The sequence below is a fragment of the Buteo buteo genome, chromosome 23 (genome assembly GCF_964188355.1).
Source record: "Buteo buteo chromosome 23, bButBut1.hap1.1, whole genome shotgun sequence".
In the NCBI taxonomy this organism is placed as follows: Eukaryota; Metazoa; Chordata; class Aves; order Accipitriformes; family Accipitridae; genus Buteo; species Buteo buteo.
Window position 1 is genome coordinate 3,184,254 of NC_134193.1, and position 16,857 is coordinate 3,201,110.

The 16,857-nt window shown below is 47.5% G+C and overlaps 1 protein-coding gene across 1 annotated transcript in view; it reads right to left on the reverse strand.

The window, feature by feature from the left end:
* Positions 1–568: 568 nt before the first annotated feature.
* The window catches only part of CNTN2 (contactin 2), a 31,661-nt gene continuing 15,372 nt past the window's right edge, over positions 569–16,857 (reverse strand). The window contains exons 3-23 of the mRNA XM_075055338.1: positions 14,660–14,804; positions 14,198–14,373; positions 13,776–13,871; positions 13,240–13,449; positions 12,553–12,652; positions 12,105–12,280; positions 11,277–11,413; positions 10,610–10,739; positions 9,566–9,716; positions 9,157–9,284; positions 8,608–8,783; positions 7,212–7,332; positions 6,766–6,924; positions 6,474–6,623; positions 5,668–5,738; positions 5,240–5,474; positions 4,692–4,807; positions 4,132–4,318; positions 3,656–3,768; positions 3,399–3,567; positions 569–2,666 (exon numbers count right to left, since the gene is read on the reverse strand). Of these exons, the coding sequence (XP_074911439.1) occupies positions 2,557–2,666; positions 3,399–3,567; positions 3,656–3,768; positions 4,132–4,318; positions 4,692–4,807; positions 5,240–5,474; positions 5,668–5,738; positions 6,474–6,623; positions 6,766–6,924; positions 7,212–7,332; positions 8,608–8,783; positions 9,157–9,284; positions 9,566–9,716; positions 10,610–10,739; positions 11,277–11,413; positions 12,105–12,280; positions 12,553–12,652; positions 13,240–13,449; positions 13,776–13,871; positions 14,198–14,373; positions 14,660–14,804 (3,056 nt within the window). The 3' untranslated portion in view covers positions 569–2,556. The remainder of the gene's footprint in view (positions 2,667–3,398; positions 3,568–3,655; positions 3,769–4,131; positions 4,319–4,691; positions 4,808–5,239; positions 5,475–5,667; positions 5,739–6,473; positions 6,624–6,765; positions 6,925–7,211; positions 7,333–8,607; positions 8,784–9,156; positions 9,285–9,565; positions 9,717–10,609; positions 10,740–11,276; positions 11,414–12,104; positions 12,281–12,552; positions 12,653–13,239; positions 13,450–13,775; positions 13,872–14,197; positions 14,374–14,659; positions 14,805–16,857) is intronic.

Sequence of the window (16,857 nt, forward strand, 5' to 3'; positions counted from 1 at the left end):
TCCTGCTCAGCAATTCCTCCCGAGGAGTGCAGCAGACTTCTTCAGTATAAGGGATTTCTGTTCTGGTCCCACCCTGCAGAGTTTTGGCTACTCAACAGGATCGGATGCGGGGTGCCTTCAGCATCTGCATCTCCATTCGGTGAACGCTCTTTGGGCACGTCATTTAACCTTGTTGCTTTTGTTTGCTCCTCTCCTGAATCAGGCCCATGCTTCTGCAGGGCTGCATTGGGCATCATCCAGCAGTGCTCTGAAGCTCCATAGGTCCAGTTGGTTTATGTCTCCTAAATATTGTCATTATGGCTACTGCTAGTTCTGCACATCGATCAAGTAGCTGTTGCCCAAGCCCTAATTTCCTTTGCTTTTGAGCTAACACTGAATTCCTAATTTTCCTTTCACACTATCTTTTGTGGGAGAAAGGTTGAAGGCCCAGCAAGATGGAGGTGATAACAAAAATGCTGAATTAACAACATAAAATACTTTGCCAAATAAAGCTTCCAAACATCAATAAAAATATTTTAAAATCTTCAAGAACATAAATCATACAAAAATATAATTTATATTTAGCTGTTGTCCTTCTGAAGGAAGTGTTTCAGCCTGCTGGAGGGACCAAGGGGGTAATTCATGGAGAGCTGCAGAGGGACCTGGAGGAAGCTCAGGACAGGCTCCGGGGGTGATGGTTCTCTGCCTTTGCTGCCTGCTTCAGTCTGCTATCTGTCAGTGGGAGCTGTTGTCTTCTTTTTTCCACTTTATCCCAGGTGTTATTTGTAATGGAAACAGTGAGGTACCCTTTTTTTTTGCTGCAGCTGTGCTCTAAATGTTTAGACTCTTTCATTAAGTTTATTTTTCTTTGCCTGATTCTTAAAAACATTTCTCTTGTTTGCTAAACATATAGGAGCCCTTCTTCCTCGGCCTGGAGCCTTGCTGTTTGCATTGCACGGTGTGACTCTACTGGTGCCTTTACCTTCTTGCTTCCAGAGTAGGCCAGATGCTAAAAAATTTGCAATGGGATGCTATGGATATATCCAATAGGCATAACTTCAGGAGGCCAGGGATTCATGCATGTAATCTCTCAAATGCTTACTAAGGCCTAGGACATGGTAGTTTTAAAATGATTAGCAAGGGCAAGGAATTGGCATCTAGTGTAGAAACCGGATGTCAGTCCCTTGCCATCACACAGTCCTGCAAGTGTATCCCTTTGTCAGGTAATTCTGGAACTAAGTTTGCTCAGGTCAGCAGTGTTGTCTGCTGGGAAGGAGGAAGGTACAGGCAGGTAAAGGTCCCTAAAAGCGCGCGTGGGATCTAACCAGCAAGCAATGTAAATCAGCTTCTCGTTAACTTTGGTCAATTGCTTTACCGGGAGACAGATTTTAATATGCAACATCTATTCCCAACCATTTTAGTTAATGGTACACCTCAACATCCCTGTACTTCTTTGGGGTATCAGCCCTCCTATTTACATTAGCTGTATGAGCCTTGGTCCTGAAAACCAGACTGACTTATTGGTTGGATCTCAATCTTGCAGTCCTGAGTTGAGACTGGTATTTTGGCTGGACAGAACCATTTGTGTAGGGTGATGAATCTGAGTCCAGATTTTCCTTGTTGCCGCAGTGATGGCTTCCTTGAGCCTCCAGTTCTTGGTTAAATTATGTAATATTCCTTTTTCTTCCCCCTTTAAGACCCTCTCTCTATTGAAATTGGATATGTTGACATCTCCGTTATTAGGCAGAACTGCCCCTCCAAATTAGCAGATACTAGAAAAGTGTCTCCTTTTCTCTTACCCCTTCTCCTCCCCATACAAAAGGAAAGAGCAAACAATATAACAAAAACACCCCAAAAGCATGTGGGATATGGGTAACATTGAACATTGCACCTCACAGCATAACAGTTGATACAAACAATAGGCTGGGGTTGCAAGTTAACACCAGTGTTGTAAAAAAGCTTTTCACAATCTAAACTGTTATCACCCATCTTCAGGATGGGGCAGAGATCAATCTCTCTTGTGGCTTTATCTCCTTGGGCTGGTTGCTGCAGAATTTGGCTCGTATTGGGGGGGGCAGGGGGCATGGAAATCCTGTCCCACAATTCATTAGAGATGGCTGTGACTGGGATTGGTATGGAACATGCTGATCACTGTGAAATCTTCAGTCCCCGTCCTCCCCTTACCCCCCCAAAATTCACTGTACATATTTTAAAAAGTCAAATTTAGCAGTCTGGTTATTTTAGTACATGGCTTCATAAGGCAGAAAACCTACTGGATACAGTGTGTGGGGCAGTTGGCTGTCAGAATTCATGTAGAATTCTTCTTTGTTTTACTCGTTTCTTTAAAAAATTTTTAATTGGTTAAAGACCCACGTCTTGTATGAAAGCTTATATTCTTCCAAAACAACAAAAAAAAGAAGCTGTTTCTTTCTTCCTCCCTTAAAACAATGTTGTCAAATCCTTTCTCTGTAGTGCTGCTGTGGTACAAACTTGAAGTTTCAGCAGCCAAGTATTAAGTAGTTCCCCACTGGCTTGGGAGGAAGCGTGTCCGGGAGTCCTCTGCTGTGCTGGCCATCGTCAGAGCTCCAGGTAGCTGATCAGGGCCACCATTACTAGAGAGTTAGTTGTAATAATGACAGCATGTGGCACTGGCCTCATCACAGAGTCTTCCACCATCATACTTGTCCCTGAAAAAAACGGAATGGGGAAGGAGCAACTGTCTATTTGCACGGACGCAACTGGATGTCTTAAGGAAACAGTTGGGAGGGTTGGTAAAAATGTTAGTCCTGGGGTTCTGTGTGCTCATATTGTGATTGTCACTGATGAACCTCCCAGGAACACTTGTATTTGAAACAAGAATTTGGAGGTGGGCCCCAAGTACTTACCCCCTGAATCAAGGGAACCTGCTGGAGTTGGGGTCGGGGCCCCACAAGCAGAGTCAGGATTTCACTCTTAGTGAGTGTAAGTTGGGCTTGCGTGGGGCCTCGAGGGCTTTAGCTGCCAATAATAAAGCTGGGTTCGGACTAGACTGAAAGTTGCTCAGAATCTGGGGAGAGGTTGGCTGATGGAGGGCTGGAGAGGAATGCTTCACTTCGTTTAAGTGAACAGCACAAGGGAGTCAAAGACCAATTCCACAGTCTCAGCCTAAAACACTGGGGTAGGACATTCCCCCGTGTTCCTGGAAGGGAGAGTGGGATTTTAAAATATAATAGCATTTATTGTTGTTATGCTGTGCTGTAGCCCGGTAGTGGAGGAGGTGTGACTAAGTCATTACTTATCAAAGAACAGTGGTAGCGAATGATAAGCAAGTAATGCTGCAGATTAACTCCTCTCTCTGAGCTCATTTTCCAGTGGTCTGTGAAGCACCCTGTAAATGAGTGTTTGTGCATGGAGTGTGTATATCACAGGAGTATACATACCACTATTTCGGAGGATGTGAACTTCTGCTGGGATTCCATCTCCCCCAGGGCCTGTCACTCTGATCTGTACAAAGGCGTGAGTGAAGTCTTCAGGTACAGGGATGTCAATCCGGCTCTTGCTGGCCAGGTATAGTGTGGGAGCAGAGTGGGAATCCTGCCTGTAGAGCATCTGTGGGAAGAGGCAAGTTTGAGTTTACGTTCACTGTGATTTTCTTAGGGTCACCTGTAAGAGAAGGCCAGCTACATGCTGCCTGTACCTTGTACCCTGTAACTGCAGACTCATCTGCCTTTGCCACCACTGGGTCCCACTTGATGCTGACTGTAGACCCAGAAAAAGTCCAGGAGATGTTGCCAGGTGGCCTCTTTGGTGCTAAGAGATACAAAACAAGACAGAGATTCAGTAAGTCATGGAGCGATGAGAAGGTTGTGCTGGTTACAACTGTTTCCTGAGACTCTACAACTAGTCAACAGTGATGGCACCACTGTGGTTGGTTTAAAGGGAAGTATCCCAGCAAACATTACTCTGAGCACAGATCTTCTCAGATAAGTGATACGCAGACCACAAGGCTGATCTGAGGAAATTCAGGGAACTGTTTTACGGACTACTTAAAATGGCGTTAGAGCACCAAGATAAAAAAGCTAATCAGTTAGCTGATCACTGGGAGTCCTCAGGAGAAAGCAGCAGCCCCAGGGAGTACAATGTTCAAAGCAGAGGTGTTCAGGGCTCACTCACGCGGTTTTGTTGTCGTGACGTTGGTAGAGGGACTGGGAGGGCCGGTTCCAGCCCGATTGTAAGCTCTGACTGACACGTGGTATTTCGTGTTGGGGTTTAGGCCTGTTACATGAGCCGATGTGACCAGCCCCGCTGTTCTCACTCTGTCAGCTGCCTCCTCTTTATCACCATCCTTCCAGTACCGGATCTGAATAGAAAAGGATATGATGGGTTTAGTAAGAATAGAGGCATCTGCAAATACTAGACTCAGTCCATCCACAGCCGGTGCTGGAGACCCTTTGGTATTTGTTTCTGTGTATTTTGCTTAGTATGTGCCCGGGAATAAGGTTACAGCCTGTGTGGAAAGGCAAGCAGAAAAAGAAAGGGTGTTTCTCTCTTACTCATCTCTCTTCTGAGCAGTAGTACTGGCCCCATTAGAGCCTCGTGCTGTCCATTAATTATCCTCCATCTTTGGAAACAAAATGCTGTTTCCTTTCACCTCACTTAGTCTGGGGGAATCTTCTTTGCTGGGCTCTCCAATCTCAATTTCAGTGTCTCTCATTCCCATGGCAGGCTCGTACCTCATAGCCCAAAAGCACTCCAGTCATGTCTCCCTGCTCAACGGGCTCCCAGGACACATCCATTTCTGAGGACAGAACAGCCTTGGCCATAACTCTGAAAGGAGCCAATTTCGGTTCTGAAAAACACAACAAAAGGGAATAAAATCCTTTTCCTAGCATAATCACCATGCTGAAACGAAAGGCTCTCCTGCAGCACCATTACCGTGCAGCTAGACAGCTGGTATTATGTGTACGGAGCAAAACAAGGGGAAGGGATTTAGGGACTTAGTAGGACAAGCAGGGCCACAGCTGTGTGCTGTGAGGATCTGTGTCTGCTCTAAAGCTCGGGGTGTACAGTCATGGCTGGGCTTAGGGAAATATCTATCTGTGTATTTGAAGTAGAAGATAAATGTTATGCTGAAATCACTGTCAGCTGTTCTTTGAGTAGAAGAAACCTCTCCTATCATTATGCTCCCAGACTGACACAGCTCTGCAAGGAGCTGATTGAGGACACGTTGGTTGGTTGGACAAAACATCATGAATTCAGAGTCTCTGCAGTCCCTCTTTACCTTCTTCTGCAGAGTACACGATGGCAGTGAGACTCTCTGGTCCCTCTCCTTTCCTGTTGTATGCTTTGATCTTCACTTCGAAGGGGGTGTAGGGACTGATGCTCTCATTGCGGTAGACATAGTGCAGCGATTCTGCGTGTGGCACCCTTGCTGTCAACCATTCCTGGGTGCCTTTCTTGCGAAATGACAAGATGTAGCCAAAGCCATCTCCGTTCTGATAGTCCCGCAGTGTCGGCTGTGAGGCGGGGTGGAAAGAGAGAAGAGCCTTGGTCCGTTCAAATGAGCAAGACTTTGGACTAAGCACAGTGTTTGGCTCAACCACATATCAAAATTGTAATTGCAGCACTGATTTCCGAAAAGAAATGGCATGTGCTCCTCCCCTTGGCCCTCTCCCAGCATCCACGGCTGGTGCCGTGCTGCTGACTTACTGTCCAGTTGATGATCAGCTCGTTGGGAGCCCCTCCGCCTCCGCTGAGCCCAGATGGTGCCACAGTAGGTGCTGTCGGGTCCCCAAACAAAAGCAGACAGCACAGGTTGGGTTAAGGAAACAATAGTGATGAAAATGAGCACAGACACCGCGCGGTCTGGGAGTAGCCAGGCTTTGACAGCTTGTATGAAAGTGCTTGTCTCTATGTTTTCAGCTGTGTTTCAGATTTTTGTGAAAATCGGGTCTAGAGTACTACCTGACGAGCTTATTTGGAGGCAGCATGTCTCCAAGGGGACAAGAATCAAGCTCAAAAGCAGGGATATGGAGGAGAGTTTTTAGTAGAAAGGAGTTAATATGCATTTGGTATGTTGAGAGCAGTTCTGCTCTTATTACATCCCTTCTGCTTGCACGTTCAAGCAGCAGAAGATAGAATGAACATTCACAGCCATTTGCTGGGAAATTTACCTTGTCTTTGCAGAGTTGTGCTCTCTGATATAATAGGTCTCTTTCCCCTTTCTAAGCCTTACTGCCCAGAAGGTACAGGATTTGAAGCTAGAATTTATAATGGTTTAATATACTGTATCTAATGCTAGTGAAGTTGGCTGCCAGCTCTAGTACTGCTTTGTCTTTGACATGTAAATGGGCAAAAAGGCAGAAGATTTTGTGATGGCATCACCTCTAGAAGCACTCAAGGAGATGACTAATTGTTTGGGACCAAGGCATGCTGCAATCCAGCCTTCCCCCTCCAGCATGTAGGAGCAGGTACCTGTGATTCCCCTTTCTACTTCTGAGTGTATCTGCACATACCTGCTTCTTTGGTACGGATTTTGCTGGAGGGTAAACTTGGCTCTCCAACTCCAAGAATGTTACTCGCTAAGACCCGAAACTCATAATCCATCCAAGGAATGAGGTTCACCACCTGGGCTGTCTCTGCGTTGCCTTCAATATTTACAGGATCTATATAATCCAATAACATGAGAGAAGAACAAATAGAGCGAGTGGCAGCCGGTGTACGAGCACAGAGCAAGAACTTGTCAGTGAGCTGGTGCCCTGCAGCCAGCACGGGCCATGCCACCGCCGCTGCCCTCAAGACACTTACTGGTACGCATTTGCTTCCATTTGCTGGAGAGGAGGGTCCGTGCCTCGATGATATACCTGGCAATAGGGCTGTGGTTATCAAAGCCACGGCTCCAGCTCAGCTGGACGGTGGTGTCACTGATGTCTCTCACCACCACACCCCCGGGGGGGCCTGGAGGTCCTGGGATGACGAGAGACAGACGGACATGTTACTAAGATGAAAGATTTGGAGGCTTACTGCTCTTGATATTGTGCAAGTCATAAATTAAAATCAGGCCTTTCTTTTCTGGAAGCTAGGAAGCCCCACCTCCAATTTTGGCCTCCAGAAAAGCTCATAAGCCTATCCCATCCAGTTCAAATATTAGATGGTGAGGTGGTAGCAAGGGAAGAGCGAGCTGATCCCTTGCAAGGATTATGCTGTTACTTTGGGCTTGTAAGGAGCAGGGGACCTTAGGACAGAGAAACTACCTCTGACAGTCAGCGTGGCTGACTCTGAAGCACTGTCCACAACTGTCTGGGCTGTACATGTGTATCGCCCTGAGTGCTTTAGCTGGGTGTTGAAGATGCTGAGGTCCCCAATAGCTTCCTTCTGTGTGGGGAAGAGAAAAGACAGTGGGGAGAGCATTAGAACATGCCTGATCACAGTCCAGCATTCAACATTGTATTGGGTTTGCGTGGCAAGGTTTTGGTAGCGGGGGGGCTACAGGGGTGGCTTCTGTGAGAAGCTGCTAGAAGCTTCCCCCATGTCCAACAGAACCAGTGCCAATCGGCTCCAAGACAGACCTGCTGCTGGCCAAGGCTGAGCCCATCAGTGACGGTGGTAGTGCCTCTGCAATAATGTATGTAAGAAGGGGAAAAAAATACCTGCACAACTGCAGCCGGAGAGAGGAGTGAGAACATGTACGAGAAACAACCCTGCAAACACCAAGGTCAGTACAGAAGGAAGGGGAGGAGGTGCTCCAGGCACTGGAGCAGAGATTCCCCTGCAGCCCGTGGGGAAGACCATGGTGAAGCAGGCTGTCTCTCTGCAGCCCATGGAGGCCCATGGTGGAGCAGATCTCCACCTGCAGCCCGGGGAGGACCCCACGCCAGAGCAGGTGGATGCCCGAAGGAGGCTGTGACCCTGTGGGAAGCCTGTGCTGGAGCAGGCTCCTGGCAGCACCTGTGGACCCATGGAGAGAGCAGCCCACGCTGGAGCAGGTTTGCTGGCAGGACTTGTGACCCTGTGGAGGACCCACGCTGGAGCAGTCTGTGCCTGAAGGACTGCAGCCCGGGGAAGGGACCCACACTGGAGCAGTTCATGAAGAACTGCAGCCCGTGGGAAGGACTCACTTTGGAGAAGTTTGTGGAGAACTGTCTCCTGTGGGAGGGACCCCACGCTGGAGCAGGGGAAGAGTGAGGAGTCCTCTCTCTGAGGAGGAAGGAGCGGCAGAGACAACGTGTGATGAACTGACCCCAACCCCCATTCTCCGTCCCCCTGTGCCGCTCAGGGGGAGGAGGTGGAGAACTTGGGTGTAAAGTTGAGTCCAGGAAGAAGGGAGGGGTGGAGGAAAGGTGTTTTTAAGATTTGGTTTAATTTCTCATTGCCCTACTCTGATTTGATTGTTAATAAATTAAACTAATTTCCCCAAGTCCAGTCTGTTTTGCCGGTAATGGGTGAGTGATCTCTCCCTGTCCTTATCTTGACCCATGAGCCTTTCGTTATGTTTTCTCTCCCCTGTCCAGTTGAGGAGGGGGAGTGATAGAGCAGCTTTGGTGGGCACCTGGTGTACAGCCAGGTAAACCCACCACAAACATGCAAACAAAGAGGCTGGTATTAGTTTTCTGTCCTTTTTGATGGTACGTAATTGCCCTTTCTACTCACCACACTGGCTCGCCGGTAGTGCCCCTCAGACTTGTCAAAGTCAATGGGGAAATCATCTAGTGACCAGGTGAAGGTTAGGTCCATAGTTGGATCGTGGGATGCGTGACATTGCAGAGTAAGGTTTTCACCTACATTGATATCAGCACTAGATGGTGCCAATGTGATTTTGGTGGCATCTGCAGAGAAAGAGCAGGGAGGGCTGTTAGTTGCAAATGTCCATGTACCAGATATATATGAATGCTGCAGAGCATCCAAGCCAACTAACACTTTCCAACTTGTCATCCTTCTCTAACAGCTGTAGTTTTACAGGAGAAAGATGAGGGATTGCAGTGGTTAGAAAATGGAAATGCTTTTTTCAAGGACCAGTTGTTGGTAGGTATGATTTGGTGGGTCAGGCAGAAGGTTTGCTGCTCCACAGGCTGAAATGTCTTTGATTCCCTGAATATAGCATTGACTTTGGGGAGTATAAGGAGAGGAGAAATGTCACATCATGGCATTCTTAGTTGTTTCTTGCTCGATTGACCCCCAAATCAAGGCAAACATCTCTACCTCGAACAGAGAGGATTCCGGTACTGTTGGCTTTGCCCATGAAATTCTCAGCAAAGCAGGTATACTTTCCCTCATCAGATTTGCTGATATTCTGGAGGATCAAGGTGCCATCTGTGGTAATAGTCACCCTGGAAAGGAAGAAGAACCATACAAGAGGAAGGTTAAAATGTCTGTTCACTCTGTATACCTGACAATTTCCAGCACTTGCTGATTTTAGAGAAATTGGTGATAAAGACAGGACTGCAAAATATTATGTAGGTGTTTTCTATAGAAGAAACTAGAGGAATAACAAAGTGCTTATGTTCAGGGATGTAGCAGCACACTTGGGTCATCAAGTCCAATCTCCTGGCAAGAAAAAAATGTGATTTTAGCTATGGTTTCTAGGTAGAAGCTGACTCTGTGCTGCTACCTGCTACTGTTGATCAGAAGTTCAGTCCCTTTGGTCCAGAGCACAGTGGCTTTTGGTGCTGCTCTTGGTTGGCATGGAATGATGACCTTCCCACTTCGGGCTGCAGGTATCAGTCGCTTCACTGGGTTTAGTCTAAAATCTGGTGCTAAGGCTACAGGGGAAAAAAAGAGGATTAAGGAATGATTAGAAAACCCTGCTATGTGAGCATTTTCACTGCCATGTAACTAGGTATTGATTTGTTGTTAGATGACTCGGTAACAGAAGCATGGCAATATCTGGTGAGCAAGATGGAGTGATTCCTCTGCTGCTGGGTGGTGTCTAACACCTGCCAAGGCAGGTGTTACGTGACACACGTGTCATACGTAGCAATGGGATATGACCCTAACAAGTGCAAGGTCTTTGAGAGACACAAGAACAGCTGCTTTTGAAAATGTAGAGGATATTCTTTTCAATATCCTGACCAAAGTCACCAATGCAGGCATCCAGCTTGCCTAAAACTCCTCCTGGAATTGCAGAGATAGAATTGGATTTTATCTGTTGCCCTCATGCATTGCAGTGTGTTAATATTGAATAGTTGAATAGTTGCTTAGGACCTTTAATTTATCTCTGGCATCTACTGACCACAAGGAGATAAGCTTTTAGACTAATGTGGAACAAGTTTGGCATCAGTCCAATTCCAGTCACCATCCATCAAAGCAGGCTGAATGGATACTGAACTCTTTTCTTTGACCTCTGTCCTCCAAAAAAGAGGAAGGCTGTGTAGTGGAAGAGAGCTTGTAGTGCTGCTGCCGTGTCTCCTGTACACTTTCTGTAGCTAAACAGATGTCCTTGTTCTCTTTCAGCATTACTGAATTTACACAAGGTTTAAATTTTAAAGGGTTGTAGAGTGTCTTGTTGAACCAGCAACTATATTTCAATGGTGAGTGAAGCAGTTTTTGTCTGCTCTTATCTTACTCTGAGATTGCAAGCATAGGATGTAAGGAAGAGATCTAAAATGCTTCAGTGTCCCATTGAAACCCAGAGCACTGGGAAATGAGAAATTACCTTGCACTGTTAATTCAGCACTTGCATATACTGTGCCATGCTTGTTCTCAGCCACACACTGATACATGCCAGAGTCCTCCAGGACTAGCTTGGAAAATCTCAGCTCTCCACCGCTCACTTCGATGCGGTTCTGTGCAAACAAGAGGATGAACCCATTAGATGAGAAAAACAAAAATGGAACTCAAGCCTCGTGTGTTCAGGGTTGAGTTTCATTACAGACTCTTATGCCAGTTTGAAGCCAGCCTGGTTTTCCATGGGAGAAAACGCAGGACGTTTTTTTCCATCTGTCCAGTCACTACCCCACATCACTGTGCTCTGTTTGCTGAGACTTCTGAGTGCCTGAGCTGCAACGTGCAGGTCATACAGAGACAGGTACAAGGTGCTATTTATCCGCCTTGATAACTGGCTATGAGGTCCTGTAGTTGCATGAAGCAATGGCTGGGATGGCAGTGACGGGAGAAGGAACTTGCTGTCGATAAGGACTGTGGCATTGCTTTGCAGCCTCATGGGGGCACATGGAATAGGGATGCGGGGTGATAAAACGGGGTTGAGATGCATTTGCAGCGAGGCAGTAGAGGGTCTTAAGTCTGGAGTAGCGGGTTCAGTACTGCAAATTCTGGTGTGCACTGGCTGAGCTGCTCTCGCTGTCAGACCTGCACGGTGGTACCTGGGAGGTCAGCAGCTGCCCGTCCCGAAGCCATCGGACTGCGGGCCTGGGTTTGCCAGCAGCCGCGCAGCTCCAGCGCAGGTCGGACCCAATGTCGGCTTCCGTGTCTGTGATCACCTTCAGCCACTCTGGCTGAGCTGCAAAGGAGCAAGAGGGGTGGCAGAGCCAAGAAGATCAGATGAGAGGTTTGTTGTGCCAGGCAGGCAGAAGGATGCTCATTGTGTCATCTCTGCTGGCAGATTTATTTATCACAGCGTGTTTCACCATAGTAACAGCCTTTGCCTTTTGTGCAGCGATGCAAGGCTGAGTCCTCTATGGGTCTGGCTGCAGCTGTGCATGTGGACTGCACAAAATTATGGCAGAATCCAGATCTGAGGAAGGACATTATGGTTTCTCTTCTTAAGACTAAATGCAGTCATTCCTGAACTTCAGGAAAGACTGGATTCAGACTAAGTTAAGTTTTGCAACTTGACTAGATCTGATTAATAGCTCCAAGCTTTATCCCTTGTGGAAGTACCCCAGGCTTGGAGAATATCTTGATTGAGAGCCAAGTTTGATTTTTACCGCTATGCTTCCTTCCCTGGTTACCTCATTTTTGCTAGAATTTTTTTAGAGCAAGTTAGGAGCTGTCTACTTGCCATAGCCTAAATGTATCCACTGAGGAAAGGTATCAGTGATCACTGCAGGTCTTTGTTAGGGCTTTGCAATAGATTTAATTAGGGCTGATATGAGGCAGGATCAGAAGTGGTGGTTTTAGTCCCAAAGGCTCAGTCCATTGCCTGGGGCATCTTGCTCTGCTCTGGAAAGGCATGTGATTAAATGTGTTACCTTGAATGATGATGCGGCCCTGGTAGGTGTCTCTCCCTTTGATGTTTTCAGCCTCACACTCATAAGTGCCTTCATCCTCAAAGCCAACATCCTGGATCTGCAAGAGGGGCTCGCTGCCGATCCACTTGGAGGACTGCGAGCCGTCCAGCTTCCTCCACTTGATTCGAGGAACGGGGCTATGTAAAAGTAAATCTGGTAAAGGCCAGCTCTTGGGTACCCCGTGCTGCATTACAGCGTAGTGTAACTCAATCCCCAATTAGCCACCCAAGTCCCATTCCAGCTGGGCCTTGGCCAGCAGGACAGATGGCTTTAGCCAGTTCCTCCCTCTTCCTATTACCCCTCCATCTCTGGTCTACAGTAGACCCATTGAAGAGTGGGGTTGTGAAAGTTGCAGGTTCTGCGATACCCTCCCCATCCTGAGCCTGAGCGATACAGATACTGCACTCACTTTCCAAAGGCAAAACACTCCAAAGTCACCATCTGCCCAGCCAGAGCGTAGGTGTCTGCAGGAAACCTGGCTTTTATGCTGGGTGCATACTGCCTGGCATCTGTTAAAAGGAAAGCACTGTTGAGGAGTTCTGGATGACTTTAAAATGGCACACATGAGGTCTTAAAGGGCAGAGGTACCTGCAAGGTTACCCTACTTTCCAAAAGCTTTGTGCGTTTGGATAAGGCAACAGAGGCTAGGTTTCATTTTCTTTTTAAACCAGCTCTTACTAAAGTCTCTAAAAATCTCTACAGCATCTCAGGACTATTTCTCCTTAACTTCCTACCTGCTTAACAACCTTTGCCCTGCCCAAGAAGTGTCTTTAGCTGCACCTCTGCAAGATCACCAAACACACAGGAGAGTAGTTTCAGGGGTATGTGAGCCTGCACAGGCTGCACCTTGTGCCTTGTCTCTCTTACAGAGAAACCCCACTGAGGGTTTTGTAGCTGCACAAGCAGCGAAGCCTGGAGAGAGGGCTGCTTCCCCCAGGTTTCAGCCAATTAATATTTTTGTAAGCTCTTAAGCTCCCCTGAGAGGCTGGTGGGTGATTGGTGCACTGCTGGTATCCTGTGGAGGCTGAGTGCTTTGTGATGGCTTGTTAATTTTGCATTTTGCCCAGTCCTCTTATGATAATCCAAGAGCACTGACCCTCTGCAGTGAGGCTGAGCCGGGAGAACTTGCTGAAAACACTCTTGGTGATGAAGTCGATGTGGCTGGTGGCAAAGCATGAATAGTTCCCCAGGTCGGAAGCCTCTGTCTTGGCAATGTAAAGGTTGCCTGTGGTCTGAGAGACGAAACGCCTTCCATCGGCTGGGATGAAATTGGGAAACTCATTCAGGAGCCATCGATAGGATAAGCCTGTGGGGAAAAGAAAAAGGAACAAACTGCACAAGTTGCCTGTATCCTCTCAGGTGGGACTAAACCCAGCAGGCTGTCTCCTAGACCAGTCTAAGCTGAAGTTGGTCCTTGGATGGTACTTGTTTTTTCCATGTGCTAAGTCCTACCTCTGTTTTGTTGCTTTACAGAGTCTGAATTAGAGACAAATTTGCTTCCCTAAAATTCCCAAAGAAAAGCAAGGGGTGATTCACTTGTCTGGGAATCCCTTGCTCTGTTGCATCTCTCCACCTGGCACCAGCAGTGCTGCTAATCCCTGCTAGTGGCAATGCTGAAATGCAAACCCTTACCTGGGTAATGGGGAGGAGGGCTGCAGGTGAACATCACTCCCCAGCCTTCTGTAATCTTCACGGGGTCTCGCTCTTCTGCGGAGAATTCCTGCAAAACTAAACATGCAAAGTGAAACCTGTCCATGGATGAAAAAAACAGCTGGAGGAATTACAGTATTTTATCTCTCCCTCCACAGGCTGGTCTTTTCAGCAGTTGTACAGAGGGAGATCCAAAAATATTACTGACTTTCTCTGTAGTGCATCAAATTTCTACCGCACCTCCATGTTAATGGAAAGCGCCAGGAGCTTTCTCCAAGTGATGATGTTGGGTACCATGCATAGGAGAACTTCTCTCCAACCTTTATTAATGCGAGCAGGGGGGCTCAGTTTACCCCCAGCATAACTGTGGCTGCATTTCATTTACCTTGTGGAGGCAAACTTACAGCCAAAGCGGAGGGAGGCTTCCCTGCTGACCACCGTGCCCCTGGAATTAGATGCCACGCACTGGTAGGAGCCAGCATCCTTGGCTTTCACTGGGTTGCTTATCACTAGGTCACCTGCAACCAGCCTGTAACGGGAATCTGGCTCCATCTTTATCTCTGTGCCATTCATCTTCCACCTGCCAAGAGCAAGTGTAAAGAGTGAGAGGGGTAGATACTCACTGTAACACTCGTGGTGCCTCATAGGAGGCTGTGCTTGCTTGTTTTTCCAGCTGTGGTGCGTTGGGATTTGAGTTAGATTTAGATCTGGTCTGTGACCTGGGAGGGATGGCACATGATGTGTGGACGAGGAAGCTGATTCCCATGTTAGTGATTTTCTTTATATGAAAGTGGAGAAGAGAAAGCAAAATTTTTTGATGGTTGTGTCCCAGTCCTGGTACAGAGAGAGAGAGCAGGCAAGCTCACCTATAGGTCGCAGGAGGACTGGCCCTTGCGCGGCAAGCCAGCGTGACCTTCTCTTCTGTTGAGCCTTCAGGGAAGAGGGTGTGGACAGGCTGCTCTTCAAACACTGGCCCGTAGTTCCTTGTGCTACTCTGTGCTCGGCACCAAACTGCAAGAGAGGGAAAACCTGCTCAGCTCAATTTAGCTTTTTCTAAAAATTCTCATTTTTAGTTTTGTAGGGTGTCCCTGGCAGCGTCAGAACTGCATCTAGAATAAAAGAAGGAGCAACGCGAAAATCACAACCCATCTGTCACCACAGCCCAGCCCCAGCCATGGCTTTGGGCACGCTAGTGCATTTCCCACTGAGCATCTCGCACCATCTCTGCTGTGCCAGAGGGACCAGACGTGCTTAAAGACGTGCAGAGAAGGAGTACTGACACATGCCTCTTGGAAAGCCATGCACAGGTGAGACTGGAGCTGGGAACTCCTGGATGCCCTCTTTGTCCCTGGCAGTGAGGACGTGCCGCTTCGTCCTCTGTCTGTACAAACTTCGGCTGGTTGGTTCCAACTAAGTCCTCTCCAGAACAAGGGAGGAGAGAGGAGAACCTGAATCTTCGCAGCTCTGCCACTGCCTCCCTGCACATGCCTGGCTTCCCTCCATCCCTGCGTCTGCAACATCATCAGCTCTTGATGACTCAAACCTGCTGCTTGCTGGTGTGCAAACCAACGCTGCAGGTATCAGTTCTGCTATTCAACTAACGGAATAAGCTCGAAGCTTCCTTTGTAGTGTTCCGATATGGGTTTGATTCTGATCTTGCTGTCATGAGTATGGCACAGGCACAAGAGGAACCGTAAGAACCTGCCTGCCTTTTCCTATGCTATCTGGGCCACCCTTTGGCGTGGTGATGATGTTTCACTGGAAAGTGCCAGCTGTCTGCAGTGAGTGACTCTGTGTCTCAGATAAATGGCAAGTGCTAGCAGATGCCCTTCCATGCAGGCTTTATGGAAATGGCAGTGCAAATAAGTAAGAGCAAAGCAGAAGCTGCCTGGAAATCTCTTAACTGCAGAAGTGGCTAGTGGGATAACTATCTCCAGCAAGTCTGTTCTCTCCCTGGCACCCTGAGAAATGTCCCTTAGCAGGGATGGAGCCACCTCAAGGCAGTGTGCTCCCAGCACAGTCCCCCTCTGCCTCTGCAGTGATAAGCTCAGAGATGCTTAGCTAGCCCCAGGATCCTTCCATGCTTTGTAATTGAATTAATAACTGTCTTAAAACCGCCATGCCAACCAGCAATCTGTTTCCTTCCCTACAGTACACAGCATGGTCACTAGTTAAATTAAGTGACTCCAGTAAGTGTGATGTTTTATGCAAGAGTAACTTCCAGCAGGGAATAGCCAGCTCAGCTCTCCTGGGCTCGGGAGAAGCAGTTCTTTACCTGTAGCTCCCGGGGTTCGTCTCATGTTCCGGCTGCTCTTGCATGAGGAGATGAGGGTGAGACGGGAGAGGGGCTCCGCTAATTGGCTCAGTGGGTTTGGAGCAGCTGTCGGCTGCTCCTTGTGTCCGAGCAGCAGCCAATTACCTGGGCCCTCGGCTCCGGCAGTAGGGATGTGCTGCATGCGGGCAGGAGCCTGATGGTGTCACACAGGGGAGAGGGACTGTAAGCCTGTGTCTTATACTTTGGAATAAAAGAAAAGCAGCATTTTGAGGGTTGTATTCCCTCCAAATCAGTGTAAGTGCCATTTTTCCTTCTAGAATAGTTATATTCACATGGGAGAAGCCTGTGTAAGCTGGAAATCTTTTCTCAGTTGGGTCAGCAAAGGCTATGCTGAGGAACTCTCAGCTGGAAATAACTGCTGACCAGTAGGTAAAATAATCATGAGAATTAATGGAGAATTAATAAGAAAGTAGTGTATTAATTGTGTTCTGATAGGTGGTAGTGAATGGATTAAGGTTTAACAGCTTTACATTTTGAGATTAATAGGTAGCATATGGTAAATAATTTCTATTTATTTAACAAATAAAATATATACTATTAACACTCACGGCCTTTTCTCATGGGATGCTCTTTCCCAATCAAGCCAAATTACGCTAATCATCCCTTCTGATTCACCCGGAGTCTGCACCCCGTTGCTATCTGCTGCTGTCCCTTTTTCTCTGCCAAGGTTATGGACTACAACTGTCAGCCATTGATTTTCTCAAATGTAATCAATGCCAGAAGTTCGGA